Raw genomic sequence first — 16,389 nt, forward strand, 5'->3', positions numbered from 1 at the left:
ATTTATGCTATTGGTATATATAAATTTCACAGAACCAATTTCAGGAAAAAAAGATACATGAGATGTAAGGAATACGTTCAAAGAGTTATTTTTTAATCTCCTTAAAGGGCAAGGATTTAAAAACGTTATTTGCCCCAGTTAACTCTTAAAAGCAGGAAGTGCATACCCAGCATTAATTTCCCAAGTCCCTCATGCTCTCTTCTTTTCAAATTTCAGCCACTGGACCTTCATTCCTGCCCTAAGCCGATTGTTTTCATCATTCATTCCTTCCTGTCAGCTAAAATTACAAGACTGGGCTTGGTGGCCTGAACACGGGCAACTCGCCTTTGACAGGAGGGCTGCGAGGCCACCAGCAAGTGCGCCATCAGATGTCGCGTGCCACAGCCAACTTGACATCTCGAGAGTCCTGCGTAACTGTCCCAGACGCCTCTTGTCAGTTTCACCACCGGGACGTCAGAATAAAACTAAATGGGTAAACAGGAGAGGGCAATTGGAAATGCACAGTATAGCTTTTGACAATCAAGGATGTGAATAGTAGAACAGGAGGTGCAGATCTTAATCATACCAGTTTCTAGGGAACTGGTTCGTCCGGGTAAGTGAGGGCTGAAGAGCAAGATGAGAAATGAACACTTTCTCTTCTCTCCTCCCCTTAAGGACCCCTCGTTTATTGTGATTTATTTCCTACTTCTGAGTTGACTTTCCCTGGTACGGAGAGAAAAGTACTTTAAATGGAAACCCACCTTTTATTTAAGTACGAAGCAGCTGTTCCCTTTTCTTAATGAATTATCTTTCAGTGATGTAGAAAGATCCTGAAGTATTCTCATTAGCACATGCTGAGCAGGAATTCAATAAAGCCTCAGATACTGATCTGAGCTCTAAGCTGGTGGAATCTGAGCCAAAGTAGACTGCTTAAAATTGCAAAGCTTTGCTGAAGAGTGGTGTGCATGAAGGAGGCTTCATTCTGGGCTGTACTCACACCAAGGTCTGCTATGGGAGAGCCAAGACTGATAGCTTTATTTATAGGAAGCAAATTATGGATATTTTTTTAAAAGATTGTTATTTGATATATGTAACCAACTAGCTTTACATCCCGAGAGTCCTGCAGTAAACGGTCCCAGACTCCTCTTGTCAGTTTCACTATTTTATCCCCATTTTGTGGATTTCAGTGGAAGCACTGAGCGATTTATCGACCCTTGTTTCTTCTTGTGCTTGTATGCATGCATTTTCAAACCGGTAATAGAGCAGCGTCATAGAATTGTGGATGATAGTGGGTTTAAGATATAGACCCTGTGTTATAATCAAATCTGTTGACAGCATCAGCAGTCTTTTGGAATTCCAGGGAAAGAATATAATGACCTGATATTTTTCTACAAGAATATTTTCAGACAACACATAGCTTACTACTGATTTAATGCGTTTATGTTTCAAAACAAATTCATTAAAAAGACACCTAATATTTGATTTAGGAGTCCCTTTCAACAAACCTTGAAAATTAGCTCTAGAATTTCTATAAGCATTTGTAACCCTTCTTTCCCATATAGTTTACATAGACAAATATTCTGGGTTAGATTTGTGTGTTGTTGTTTTTTTCTTTCAGAATTGCATTTTGGCAAATACCTATGCAAAGAGCTTTAAAAAGCGGAAGCTGTTAAAGGAATGTGATTTTGCTCAGACACAAGTGTTATTGAGTTGCAAAGCTTTATTTTAGATCAGCTTTTCCCAAAGCACGTATCAGGTAACACTAGTCCCAAGTGGCATTGAGTGGTGTTCTGTGGGGATGGAAATAAGAGGTGGGTAATCAAAAATGTTTGTTAAATACCAAGTTAAGGAAAGTTAAACACATTTTACAATTGCAGGCCTCCTTGAAGACTTTCATGTACATTGTGATTCTTCGGGGAGGGGGGGGGATCCATGTGCCATTCCCTACATTTACCTGCAGAACTCCTTTCTAACAGAGCATCTTGTAAAGCTAGTGTTTAAAAAACAAAACAAAACAAAAACCTACAGCTTTGAAAAACACAGTTTAAGGACATTGATTTTTTGTTTGTTTGTTTTTTGTTTCCTATTTGAAAATACCGAAGAGTGAAGTCCCAGGCTGACTATTGTAATGAAAGCTTTGATGCATTTGTAAATTATACTGCACTCTTTCATTATATATTTTCAAAATCACTGGAATGTTGTTATACAAGAGAATTATACTTGTGATTGTAAATAACATATTAAAATACATATATTAATGCCAATAGTTTAATTCAACAATATGTAATCTAAGGTGCTCAGTAGTACATGAAGTATGAGTTAATTACTCATAATTAAGTTGCAAAGATCCTATTATATATTTATAGACAAATTAAAATGATCATAATTACAAATATTATTTCTTCCCATCAGTTAAGTTTTGGACTGATTAATATCTGGGTGGGGATCAACAGAAACTACATTCTCTGCATTTATAAAAACTTAATTTAAATATTTATATTTTAGAAAAATATATTTGAATAAAATTAATGCATTTTCTGAATTAAAATATTATTAGCAAGAAATAGAAAATTTTACTAAGATAATTGTATATATGAATCATTTTATTTTCTTCCACGTTAGTGTATCATACAGAGTGGCTATGATGAATCAATTTCAAACACTCGTTTTTTTTTTTTTCTCATTTTGAATGCAAGAAGTTATAATGATTTTACAATGTAGATCTTAATCTTGTCTTGATATGTGTTGTGAATGTTGTGAATGACACGAACTTATATGTCTGGATCATGCCTGGTATAGTCAATGAATCAACTGAGTCATTTTGGGAAATTTGTTTCTGCCCAAGTCACTTTGGGCTCAGTCTGTTCCTTATGTGAATCAATGAATTATTAAATCCAGAATGTTTGTCCCTTTAAGGGCACCCCAACAGAAAAGTGTGATGTTTAACTGTATGTACTTAGTGGGAAGTGACCCATTTGTCAGAGATGTGCTTAGGTGAGTTCTTTGCTGGGTGACATAGCTTTAAATCATCCCAGAGGGATTTTTAAAAGGCCAGTAGGAATATAGGTACCAACACTTGTTTCCTGACTTGAACTAGGTAGGATAAACAAAACCTTACACCTATTAAAAAACATCCAGGCAGAGGCATTTAATTAATTCTATCGATTGATGGAATTAAAAGGCTGAAAAAAATGCATGCTCCTTTGTTTAAGCTTGTTGACCTTTCTTGGTTGAAGGCAGAAGCCCTGTCCTAAAATCAATGTGCCAGGGCCTCTCTGGCCCTTGTTTTACAAATATTAGATATTCTCTCTTGAGGGAAGTGAAGTGGGGAGGGGGAGGGAGTAATTTTTGAATGTACCTTGAGTTTAAAAAAAAAAATGTGCCTAAGTTTATAGCACCATGAATATCATGTAAAATTTATATATGACTTAAATAAATATTCACCTCTGAATATGGTGGACTGGCTGCTGGTTTCATGACAGCCACCAAAGGGTATAGGTGTGTGCAAACACAGTATGCTATTCTCTTCCTGATGACGGGCCTTTAGAAGCTGCTAGTGGGTAAAGGGGAGGCCAGTAACAATTTTTTTTTTTTTTTTAAGCGGTATATAGTTGCAGGATGGGTCTTCACTTGGGGCTTAGGGATCTCATTTTTAACTAAGTTTTCACAGGATTCTACCAAGCTCCTAATCCTCAAATTCTGTAATACTATAACTTGACTTGTGTTTAAATTGCTTGTGATAAATGAAAACTTAGTGATATTGAGGTTACATGTAGAACCATAGAGCCTCATTTTTGAGGAGATTTTGGAGGTCATCAGCACATTGTTGACCAAAGTGTATATATAATTTTAGCAATATTACCTTAGTATCTTAAGAGTATATGATTGGCTAGTAATAGAGCAACACAGTAAATACATATAAAAATGTATATAAAACCAATTAAAATTTTTGAAGATTCTGTACCACCTAAAGTCACCACACATACACTATGGTCTAGGTGCTACATTTTCAAAAATGTTGACCTTGTATAATACCCCACTAGACTCAGAAATTTCTTCCTGAATGTACCTTGAGGTTGTTCATTCCACCAGAAATTAAAAAAAAAAAATGTCCAGCTATGGAAGGGAGTGCCTTATCTCTGAGGCAGGCCACGCCACTGCTAGATGGCTACAGTTGTTAGACAGTTCTTATATTCTTAGAGCCAAAACTTATGTCTGCCTAGCTTTTACCCATCACCTTGTTCTAACCTAAAAAACACTGTAAGTCCAGGGTTTCCCACATGAGTATCTTATATAAAAAGACAATTCAAGGCTGAGGACTGCTAGGTAATATAAAAAGATCTGAAAATGGGTTTTTACAGGACATTTATAATTCATTTTCATCTTTAAAATAACAATTGGCCAAGGTTAAAACCTTCCATAATACCTAGTGGTGGAAAGTCAGGGGAAAGCAAGCAATTATATCCAACCCATTAGTAGGTATATATTTAGCAATGTAGTATTCGAAGAGCAATTTGCCAGTATATATAAAATTTTTTAAATACATGTACCATCTTTCCATTTCCCACAATACCTTGTGAGTGCTCTTCCTTTCCAACGCAGGCCTGGCATAGTGGTTCCCACAAAGAAGGGTGGAGAGAAGGGCCGTTCTGCCACCAAACAGGTAGTGACCAGAGCGTGCACCAGCAACGTTCACAAGTGCACCCATGAAGTAGGTTTCAAGAGGCGGGCTGCTCCGGCACGCAAAGAAATGCGGAAATTTGCCTTGAAGGAGATGGAGCTCCAGATGTGCGCATTGACACCAGGCTCAGCAAAGCCAAAGGAGTAAGGAGTGTCCCATACCGTATCCGGGCGCGGTTGTCCAGAAAACGTAATGAGGGTGAAGATTCACCAAGCAAGCTCTGTAGGTTGGTCAGCTACATACCTGTCACCACTTTCAAAAATCTACAAACAGTTAATGTGGATGAGAACTACCTGCTGATTGCCAAATAAAATTATAAAACTGCCAAAATACATGTGCCCTTTGACTTACGGGAATTTATCCTGGAGATATACAATTGTACAAGTGCACAGAGGCGAGTGTGTAAGGACCGTCTTTGCAGCATTGTTTGTAATAAGAAGCTGCAGAAGGCCATGTGGCCATCAGGAACTGAATAAATCCAGGCCCATCAATGCATCAGAAAAGTGCACAGCTGTTACAAAAGAATGGTCCGTCTCCAAGGGCTTATGTGGACGCAATGTCTAAATGCAAGTTCTGAAAAATGCAGATATGTACTATATATTCCATTTGTTCTTTAAAATGTGGTTCTCAGGAAGGTGGCACTGAGGGGCTTTTGGAAATCTGCTGTAGTGCCTTGTTGTCACAATGATTGCGGGGAGGGACACTCTCTCAGAACTTACTGAACAAAAGCCGGAACTGGGATTTCCTGGAGTGTGGTGACGGTCCCCACACCCAGTGGAACCATCCTCACATAGGTTTTTTGTCCTCTGAGTTGTTCTTACAGGCCAAAAACATGTTTATAACCATCTAAGCCTAGACCCTGACTACATTTTATATATGAAAACCTTTTTGGTCTGATTCAATATATTCTGAATTTTCTAGAGGGGCAACTACCATGGATATTTTGTTTGGCTCAGGGGATTTCCTACATCATTTTATAAAAACAAGTCATGGGTTGCAAGTGTGAGCATGGAACTTGAGTCACCAATACTGGACATCTGACTATTTTTTGTATGTGCCCCATTTATGGTGAATCTAGATAAAAATGACTTCCTTTTATCTTTTAGTGTAGCTATTGTGCCCCTGAACCTCTGTGTTGAAATGCGTATTATTTTATCATCATTACTTTCCTTTTCTAAAATGTCTTTAGCTTACAGTTAGGGGATAACAATAAAAAAACGCCTCAGTGCATGTGGGTTTAGTGACTGTACCAGGCATGCCCGGGGTACCTCTCAGATGCCCCAATGCCACTGTCCAGGCTCCGAGGCTCTGAGCTGCTCACTCAATGTTAGGCAATACTAGCTCTGCTCGAACTGAGTCTTTCTGCCACTTAGAGCCAACTAGCTGCTTGCCGGGAAATGCTTTTCTCCTCAGCTGCTGCCAGGCAGCCAGGCTAAGGAGATGCATGCTCGAGCTTCTGGGTTCTGTCATCACTTCCAGACTTGGATGGTAGGCCACACTGTGGGGCGTAAGGACTGGGAACTTGAGTAGCTGCTAAAGGTAATGACCTGAGCAACCTGAGAACTGTAGGGGATTGAAACCTTTGTGGGCCAAACAGCAGATAATAATAGGAAGGAGTTGCGCAGATAATCCCTTTTCTCTTCCTTCCTGTCTCTCCATACACTGTATATCCCGAGACATCCCATGTGACGGAGAAGACACCTGCTGGGTGACTGGCTGCCTCTTTCGGTCTCTTGAAGCAGTGGCCAGTGCAGTCATGTATCACCCTGCCTGGCTTTCCTGCCTTCCCTGCCTTTTTCTCCCCTATTCGCCTTCACCCTCAGTGCCCTGGAGTTGGACCCCCTAAATAAGGCATCAGCACTTCATCCCTGCCTCGGCTGTCGTCGTTTTCTAGGGAGCTTGGCCGAAGAGCTTTGTTAATTTTACCTCGAGAGCAAAGAGGACATTAAAAATACTTCTTATGAAAGGGGTGTTGGGTTGGCTCAGTGGAGAAAAAATATGGACACATAATATGGTAATGCTTGTATAAAAATGCCTAGAAGTACACACACACAAAGTGGAAGATATATATATATATATAATTTTTTTTTTAAAGCCCTCTTATTATCAGTTATTGCTGGAAAATGGGACCAACACCATGAGGGTAACCTTAATATGCTTTTGTATGATGTGGACTTCTTAAATGTGCATTTTAAAACTCTCTTTTGAAAAAAGTTTTCTCTTTATGGGTAAATAATGTTCTGATGATGATGAATAATGTTTTTAAGTTATTTATAAAATCTTGAATAAAACTATTTGTACATATGGCCAGAAATGAATTATGTCACCTGTGGTCTTTAAATTACACTAAATCTGATTTCACTAGTGAAAGCAAGTCTAATAAACATGACCGAACCCTGGCCAAGTAGGGTACAGAATCACATTTGTATAACAGAAAAGCCTTTTATCCTCTAGTCCTTTTTCCTCAGACATAAATAAGGTCTTTTCTTGGAAGAGCGTGAGACTCAATACAGAGAAAGTCGCTCAGTGTCAAAGCAAGGAGTAGAGCAGAGGAGGAGGATGGCTACCCATGACACCCACAGGGGACAAGGGACAGGAGTGGGAGCTGATGCACCAAGAAGACGTCCCCGGGACAAGGCCCTGACTCCAATCTCCGAGGTGGAACCCTTTGGCCCGATGGCTGCAATTCTGCCTTGACTTTTGGACCAGGGCCTGGGAATGTTGGAAAAAAAAAAAAAAAAAAAACCAAAAAACCCCACCAGACTCCATTCTTCCCAAGAAACAAAGCCAGTTATATTTTCAGCAAATTTCAACTATAATTCTTTGGATGAATAAAGCCTATTTCCTCCCAGGAACTCAAAGGCAACACCCTCGTTTGATGCCTCATTAATTGCAGTGTCTCTGCTTTGTAATTCTCACCTGCACAAGGGGTGAAGGAACTGCTTCCTCTGCAAGCTTTCTGGGTCCCATGAGGACAAATATAGTCCAAAAAGCAGCTTTCCTTTTTCTGCAAGTAGGGCCTTCAGACTAAGGCCTTAATCCATATAATTTTCGCAACTTTCCTTCTTGCACTTGGCCTCTGCATGAATTCTTCAATGTGAACGGAACCTCATGTTTATGCAGAACGAGCCACCTCACGAGCTGGTGGCTTACAACACAGCAATGTACTATTTCTCACTGTTCTGGGGGTCGGCTGGACAGCTCCTTGCTGGCTTTGCCCAGGCTCACTCGTGTGGCTGTACTTAGCTGGCGCACTCTGCTGGGCTGGAAGGTTCCAGAGGCCTCTCTCACCGTCCTGCAGCTGGTGCTGGCTGTCAGATGCGGCACCTCAGTTCTCTCCTGGCTTCTCATGGCCCAGTGGGCTCAACCAGGGCCCTTACAGTCACAGCCAGATTCTGTAAGAGCAAACTGGAAGCTGCAGGGCCTTGAGGACTAGGTTCCAGCTCACGTCATGTCATTTATGCCACCATATACGGTCAGAGCAAGTCACATTGCAGATCCAGATGCAAGGACTAGGGAAAGACTCCATCGACTCACGGGAAGAGCTCTAAGCCTTGTGGTCATATTTAACCCGCCACTTTCCACTCCCTGGCCACAATTATTTTCATTCTCCTATATGTGAAATAGGCTCATTTCCTCCCAATACGGCTCAAGTCTGGTATTTCGTGATACTCACCTGGTCCAGATAGGGATGAGACTTCCTAGGGTGTGGCTTTATAAAATCCAGAATATTGTGACCTAATTAACTGATTAAACTACTTAACTGCCATTTATACACCCAACACACAATGGTAAGGGAGGAGCAGGATAACTGCGGCAGACCCTTCCTTTCCCGAAGGACCGATCACTAGTCCATAGTAAGTCTGAAATCCAACTGGGCGTATGTGACCAGTTCTCACTGTCAGAGGCGGGGAATGTGAACCGGGTTTATTTCTGATACCTGGAAGTGGTACCCTAGTCCATTATTCTTCGCTCTGCCCTGTGGACTCTTGGCTATGACTTTCTAAAAAGTCTCTTTTCCATGAGAAACAGTCTCTGTTTGCAACTTAGTAGTTTTCTTATCCTGCTTTCTCCCTGTTGGAATTTGGTGGTTAGGGGGCCTCTTTTTACTGTGATACAAATTCCTTAAAACTTTATGAACGTTCTGTTGTGATGAAAATTCAATGAAGAAAGTACAGTATTTTCAATAAATACTGCTGGACAGCTGGATATCTATATGCAAAACAACAAAGATGGATCCCTTTCCTCACATGGTATACAAAAAAGTAACTCAAAATGGATCATAAACCTACATATAAGAAAACTAGAAAGTGAAAAGACACCCCACAAAATGGGAGAAAATATTTGTAAATCATGTATCTGATAAGGGACTAGGATCTAGAATACATACAGGACTCTTACAACTCAACAATAAAAATACAAAGGATTTGAGAAGACATTTCTCTAAAGAAGATATATAAATGGCCAATAAGCACATGAAAATATGCTCAATATCATTAGTTATCAGGGAAATGTAAATCAAACCTACGAGATACAATTTCACTTTTCATAGTATTTGCCATCATGTTTAGATCATTAAATATTTTTAAGGTCTTATTAAAGGATTGTATCATCTCACCTTTGCTATGATCCTTTTTCCAGCACTGGTAAGTAACTCCCCAGAGAGCTGATGTCTGAGCACAGCCTAGACTCTTTCTCCCACACACCTTTCAAAGTCCCTCTCGTGCTTACTTGATGCAAAGGTCCGCTGGGTTTCTGTCCTACAGAGCACAGCTGTCCTTCAGCTCCACCTGCCTTTATTCCATGAGTTTTAGCTTATACCTCGTGGTGTTTGCCAGATGTTCTTGCCCAATGCCCTCTCAGGGTCAAAAAACACCATATACAAAATAACAAGGGGTTAATACCCTTCATATATAAGAACCCTTACACACCAGTGACAAAAAGCAAAATATTCATAATAAAAACAGGTAATTAAAGAGAGGTCAATATATTAAAAAAGAAAATGTTCCCACTCACTATTTTCAGTTATCAGAAAAGGAAACAGGGACTCTACTGTGGGATGTGCAAACTGATCTCTTAGAAAGGCAATCTGGAAATATTTACCAAAATCATAAGACCTACACTCCTAAAAAAGTTATAGTAAGGAAATATCAATGATGTCATAGGAAGATTCATTAAAGTTTTATTTACAATAGGAAAAAACTGAACCTATATGTTCAACAAGGAATTGATTAAACACATTTTGGTTCATTTGTACTATGCAATTTAAAAAATAATATATGATATAAAATTCATGACACTTTGTTAAGTGAAAAGCAGACTATAAATTAACAGATATATAAACACACATAAACATACACATGAGCCCAATTTTAAAAAGATTTTTAAAATAATTACATATATATAGATAATGAGGGCAATGTTGAAATTTGTTTCATTTTTCTTTGTATTTTCCAGATTTTTCCAGATTTTCTACAATGGGGAAAAGACTTCTTTCTGGAAATCTGTACTTAGTCATTTTTGCTATATTTTCACAATTCCTGTCCTTTCTTCATTTCTGATCCCAAATAACATTAGTACTAGCTCCCAGTGGTGGCTCTAGAGCAGGGGGTAAGGGAAGACTTGATTGAATTTTTTTCCTGGTATTTTCTGAAGCAGGAGCAGTCCTATAAATTATGCTGTTGAAATACATGAGAAAAGTCATTTGTCTCTCTTATTTGGGGCTCAATAATTTAAACAGACCTAACAAGGACATTTACCAAGAAGAAATATTTTTCTATTTATTGAAATAATTAAATAACCAAGAGTAAAATTTTCAAAACATATAAAATACTAAGTTAAAAAATTAAAATATAATGAAACTATAAAATATGCATATAATTAAAAATACATTCAGCATCCTCAAAACTACATAAATATGGGATATTCATGAAATTCTTTAGAGATGTAACATCTATTCTTTGAATCAAGTTTGAAATTTGTTTATAATGTTCAAACTAAAAAAGGAAGTGGTAAGTAATAGCTCTGCCCAATTAACAATTGTCCAAAGAGAATGATTCTGTGTTATTTCTTGCTTGTCTTTTCTAACACCCATTCAATCACCTAGGGGGAGAAAAAAATATGGTTATGGTTCATTTCTACTAAAAATATAAGTGATAGGAAAAGATATTGCTAAAACTTCAAAAGAGTCTGGTAGAAATTTAAAATAAAAAGCAACATGTCAAAATCTCAAAACCTATTTTATCTTAAAAACGTGTTTTTATTTTCTCACTGGAGAGCACTTTCTGCTTGACTTCCACTGCAGAGGATAGCAACTTCTCACTGGACTAAATTATGTTTTGCTCTCATTTCTCACCTTTATCTAAAAACACTAGAAAGAAATCAAACCAAACTTTCAACCCAACTAATCAAAATGGACTAATTTTTCCAGATCTTTGGATAATTTATTTTTAAATTTTTCTTTCTATCCTTTTAGAAACTCTTTGTTCACAAGGCAACCTGATAAATACCACTGAATACTCTGCTGGCATACACCTATAACTGAGTATTTTAAAGAGTGTTCTTACTGCACAGATAACAAACAACAGTGTAGCTACCCTCAAATACCACGGCAATTTAACTGAAGGTAGCTCTGTGGGAATACGTGATTTACCTGTAGAACATTTTTGTTTGCGGTCTTCTTCATTTCTTCAAATAGACCCCTTGAAGTTTTAAGATCCTAAACGTAACAAAATACAGCATTTTACAACTTGCACATTCAATTACATAGACCAGTCGTTATTAAGTAAACTTGAGGTTATACTGAAAGTCTGCTAATCCTTGCCTGTCTAGTCTAGTCATATTTCAAAAGAGATGCTGAAAATCTTATTGGAAGCTGTCTGTGTAGAATCTATTCACTGGCGGCTTAACAAAGTAGGATGACTGGGGCCAGTTGGTTTTTTCAATGCAGTTTCTGCTTCTTTTTACCCAGACTATTCTGTGCCGTGTCACAGGAGTGGGGACGGAAACTCTGTAACAGACCTTGCAGGTAGCACTGGGGGAGGAGGGCGTGCGGGGCACGTGAAGCCTCCCCAGCTGCCTTTGCAGAACTTGATCTGATTCCCCTTTCCACCTGGCATGCTGCCCCTGCTCTCTGGGGTCGTCAGGTCCCAGGCAGGCCGGCGAGTGTGCAGGCTGAAGTGGTTTGTTTTTCACTGATGTTCTATATCCCAGGCAGGCATTCACGCTGTAACTTTTCACTCTGCTGTACCACGCTTTCACGTGCTTTTTCTTGTTCAACAATCTACTAAAAGGCAAATCTAGTCTTTTTTTCTTCCCTCTTTTCTTGGTTTCTGTATGTGAATACTGTCTTTTTTGAGAGATTTTTAGAAAGGAGGGGAACTGAATACATGTGGCCTATATGCAATATTAACCAGAAACCCACATAAAACTGTGATTCAAGTCTGAAACTCTTAACACTGCACGTAATCTAATACCATCTAAGCTTTAAAGAACTGTCATCTGAAAGGCTGATCTGTCCAATGTCATACGACTAGTTGATAGTGGATCCAAAATTAGAAACAGAGTGTTTTTGATAATCACTCCAGTAGCTTTTTCATTATATACTAAAATTACTAATTAAATACTTTTGAAGCTTATTATCAACTTTAGTCAAAGACTTGTGGGGGCACCACTGATGACACCAATTAAAGTGTAGTTTTCTACATACGAAGACTAAAATCAAAGAAATCTAAATATTTTCACTCCAATTTTTCTATCTCCATTCTTAAGAGTCTGGCAACAAGCGATAACCAATCCATATAGAAAATACTCACTAAACATTATTTGAAATAGGAACATGAGAACATGACCTTGATTTTGCCATTAGGAGAGAAGACGCTGTACCTTTAGATAGTACTTCGAGATCTCGAAGAGACGCTCACTACAGGCAGTGAAACATTCATGTGCCTCAGTAATTCTGTGTTTCTTCAGGGTTTTAGTAACCACTTCTCTCAACATCTTGAATAGAACATAAGATATGACTAATATTTCTTGGAAAAGATGCAAATACTATTTCAGCTTTTGAGTTCAATTCTATAAATTACACAATCACATAGTTACGTTAAAGTCAGGGGAGCTCAGTAGGAAAAAAGAACGGAGAAGAAGAGAGATCTGAAATGTTTACACGCTCACGTGTGTCACAGGATAGTATCTGCTAGGAAGGGATGACTGGAGTGTGTGAAGAGGGGAATTCAGTTGTGAGTTCTGAATTGGTACCTGAGTGTAAAAGTCATGCACAGCAGGGATGTATTGATGTGTGTTTATCTTTCATTACAGAAAATTTCATGCATTGAAAAGTAGAACATTTTCTAACAAATCTCTTTCTCAGTGTGTCTATCAACCCCCATCAAGGAGGGTACATTTGTGGCTAATTTTGTTTCATTTACTCACTGGCCACCCACTATCTCATTATCCTTCTTGCACTGGGTCATTTTAAAGTAAATTATAGGTACCATTTCATTTCTTCCGTAACATTTTTAGACATAGCTTTTAAAGGAATCAAATAAAGGAATTTCTGGCTCTATAGAACTAAGAGAGATAAGAAGTAAACCTTTACCCGTGTATGTTTCTGTGATCTCGATTCCTTAATTTGCCTTGGCGTTCTTGGCTCATGCACAGGCTTTTGACCTGAACTGCCCTTTGCAGTGACTTTGGACGTTTTGTAGCTGTGAACTGATGGGCCAGTCGCAGATAATGAACTCTCTCTCCGTGGCTTTTTGGATATTGCTGCATGGTGGTTATGAGTTGCATTGCCACTCAGCTGAGAAAGAAGCGAATCTGAACTTTCAGACTTCACAAGTCTATTGTGGGGAAAAACATCAAAAACAAAGATTGAGTGAATCAGTAATGAAGACCATCTGCTGTCCTAAGTGTCACGACGATACCCACTGACACACATAAAGCCACCCGAGAAAAGCAACAAAATTTCTTGCTACTACTGCCTTAAGTTAGCAATCCCCGTCATATCATACAATGGCTCCCTTAGTTTCTCGGACGAGTGGCTAAGACTGGAAGGCAATGCATGACAAACCAGAATTCCAGCTAACAGGAAAGGCGTCAAGCAACACGAGTGCCACCCTCCCCAGCAAGTCGCGGAATCTCACGTAAATCAGCGAGGGAACGCCTGGTGGGGCTACTGAGAGATTCAATACTCATCTGTTAAGTACCTGCTCATATACTTGTTTATTACAATTATCTTGATGAAGAAACCATAACCTGTAGTTACTGGACCTATACAACTACCTGTGCAAAGTAAGCAAGTGTTAAAACAAATGCAAATATCACTAGAAAACGGACTCTTCTTTTAACCTTTCTAAATGTTTAAATTTCCTTTTACAAGACAGGATCTCATATCCTTTGATTCTGCTAACCAGTGGGTCGCAGTCTGCTTTCTTTTCCGGAACACATGCATGGCAGAAACAGGAAATAGGATCACCAAATACAGTATCCTAAATGTTAATGGATTTGCTTTTTAGTTTTATTGGGTGTAACAAGGGCCATGAATTTGTGAAGTCCTCATGAAAATAATTTAGTTGTTCCATATCAGAGAAAGAGTATCCTGATATTTTTAATTATTTAAAAAATATTTGAAAGTTTCACTTTAACACATTTCACTTTTTGAAAGGTTTAAACACAGGAAGAATTTAAGGCTTGCTTTAGATGCCCAAGACCTAAAGCTGACAAAGAATCTAAGGATATATAAATTTCAATAGGAATTAGAAGTTTATTTTATCAACTTTTAATTTCTGTTTCAAGTGTTGGGACATTTTATTTAGCTAGCAAAAACAAAGTATCTCGAAAAAGTGTCACATGATGCATTATTACATTATGTAGCTTTTAAAGCTTTGTTTATACAAAACAAGTGGTTGTAAAATGGGGCCTCCTGGAACCCCTTTGTAAGGGACTCTGCAGGGAGGGAGCACTGAGAGGGGGAACCCGGAGCTCAGACGCCTGCTGTCCCCAAACACCCTCCGCGACAGAGCGGCTCAGCGGCGTAATCTATGGGATATGATCTCCCGTGTTCCGTAGCTTCAAAACCTCACAATCCATCATGTTAATGGACTGTATATTAGCACATAATGCAAGAAACTGTTTTTTTCCCAAGTCGTTTCTTTTTATAACTTACAAGCAAACCATCAACTGCTCACAATAAAAACAAAATGCCTGGTATGAAGGAATTAATTAAAATCTGTGCAGAAAGCAACTTAAAAATATGAGAGACTAGTATGGAAAAAAAGAAATCACCCTAGGAACTACAATACTTTCTGTCAAGTTACTATGATTTGTATGTACTTAACATAGCACCTTTTTTGGGGATAAAGGCAATTCAGATCTTTTGATCTCCTCTTCAGTCGGGATGCTTCGGTCAGAGGTTCGCTCTGTAAAGCCTCCCCGTCGGGGACACTTCCAGGCTCGGACAGAACTGCAGGAGACGGCAGAGGGCTCAGCACAGTGGGCACTGGGAAACTCTCTCTGGTGCAGGTGGTTTGGGTTTCATAGCGAATAAGACGAGATTGAAGTTCAGAAAATCCCCCGTCTCTTTCTAAAGATTTTCGGTCATCCAAGCAATATCTAAGGAGAGAAAGATCAGTTAAAGTTGAAGCCCTGACGACAGCATTGGGCTTAGCCTTGCCAGTTAAAAAAAACAACAAACCATTTACTTAAAAAGTTCCCATTTCACTTCCTAATAATTGCTGGAAGGTGGAGTGAATGGCCACCTTCTCTCCCAAGTGTCCTCTAGCCTGCTAGATGACATGGCAAAAGATTTTAAAAATCGGAAGTACAGTCTGATTCCTCTTTGACTGTTTCTGGGTAGGTTAGGTTAATCCTTTGGCTTATTTTCTAAATAATACAGTTGCTGTTTTAATACCTTTTAAGTCTCTACCAACCTCTGATTTCTCAGCATGGCGGATATGTAGCAACAAGAAATGATGACTTCTGTTAGAAAGGGCAAGTTTATTTTCAACACAAAGATTACAAGCGCATAAAGGCATTCTAAACTGGCTCACAAAACACAGTTCAGAACGCTTTGGATTTTTCCTTTCAAACTCACTTCCCCCTTATTGACTGATTGACAGGTTTTCCTGTAAATACTGTGGCAGTCTCTGTGCATCAGGGCTCTAGCCAAGTGGGACTCAAGGGGGCAGGGAGATGTTAGCTCCATGGAGACGTCTGGACCTGAAGGAATCCCATGTTAAGTACAACAAATAAGCCTATAAGGAAAATCACGAACGAGATGCGGGACCTCGGAACCTCCTCACTTCCTCTCGTGCTACAGCTGCGACCAGGAAACACAGATAATTTCACATACTAATCCCAGGACTATAAAAATTGAAACCTGGCTTTGTTACCTGTCCACCTGTAAAATTCCAAGATGCTCTCAAATCAATGCCTGGAACGTGCCAGCAAAGCAGTCAATAAATGTAAGCTGTTGCTGTCATTACTATTATTATTATTATTATTATTATATAATTGTCATCATTAGGTTTATTTTTTACCACAGCATATCTTATAGGATGCTGATAATACACAGAATAGCCAGGATTTAGCAGGTTGATGACTTCAGAGCCTGACGTTAACCACCAGGTACAGTAACTCTTGTGTGAAGTGTATGAATCATCTTCCTCAGAGGTCAACCTCTGCCTTGAACAGCAGAATCATCAGAAGATTTTAGAGAAATACTGACACCG

General features: G+C 38.9%; 2 protein-coding genes across 2 annotated transcripts in view; one reads left to right on the forward strand and one right to left on the reverse strand.

The window, feature by feature from the left end:
* The window catches only part of SNTB1 (syntrophin beta 1), a 196,978-nt gene extending 195,071 nt beyond the window's left edge, over positions 1–1,907 (forward strand). Inside the window, exon 7 of the mRNA XM_090283409.1 lies at positions 217–1,907. Coding sequence (XP_090139535.1) covers positions 217–309 — 93 coding nt within the window. The 3' untranslated portion in view covers positions 310–1,907. The remainder of the gene's footprint in view (positions 1–216) is intronic.
* Positions 1,908–10,588: 8,681 nt separating this feature from the next.
* MTBP (MDM2 binding protein) overlaps positions 10,589–16,389 on the reverse strand; it is a 50,637-nt gene continuing 44,836 nt past the window's right edge. The window contains exons 18-22 of the mRNA XM_090283414.1: positions 15,005–15,271; positions 13,257–13,500; positions 12,545–12,658; positions 11,313–11,378; positions 10,589–10,762 (exon numbers count right to left, since the gene is read on the reverse strand). Coding sequence (XP_090139540.1) covers positions 10,724–10,762; positions 11,313–11,378; positions 12,545–12,658; positions 13,257–13,500; positions 15,005–15,271 — 730 coding nt within the window. The 3' untranslated portion in view covers positions 10,589–10,723. The remainder of the gene's footprint in view (positions 10,763–11,312; positions 11,379–12,544; positions 12,659–13,256; positions 13,501–15,004; positions 15,272–16,389) is intronic.

This window comes from Furipterus horrens, unplaced genomic scaffold (assembly GCF_987537825.1).
Source record: "Furipterus horrens unplaced genomic scaffold, mFurHor1.1.pri manual_scaffold_7, whole genome shotgun sequence".
Taxonomy (NCBI): Eukaryota; Metazoa; Chordata; class Mammalia; order Chiroptera; family Furipteridae; genus Furipterus; species Furipterus horrens.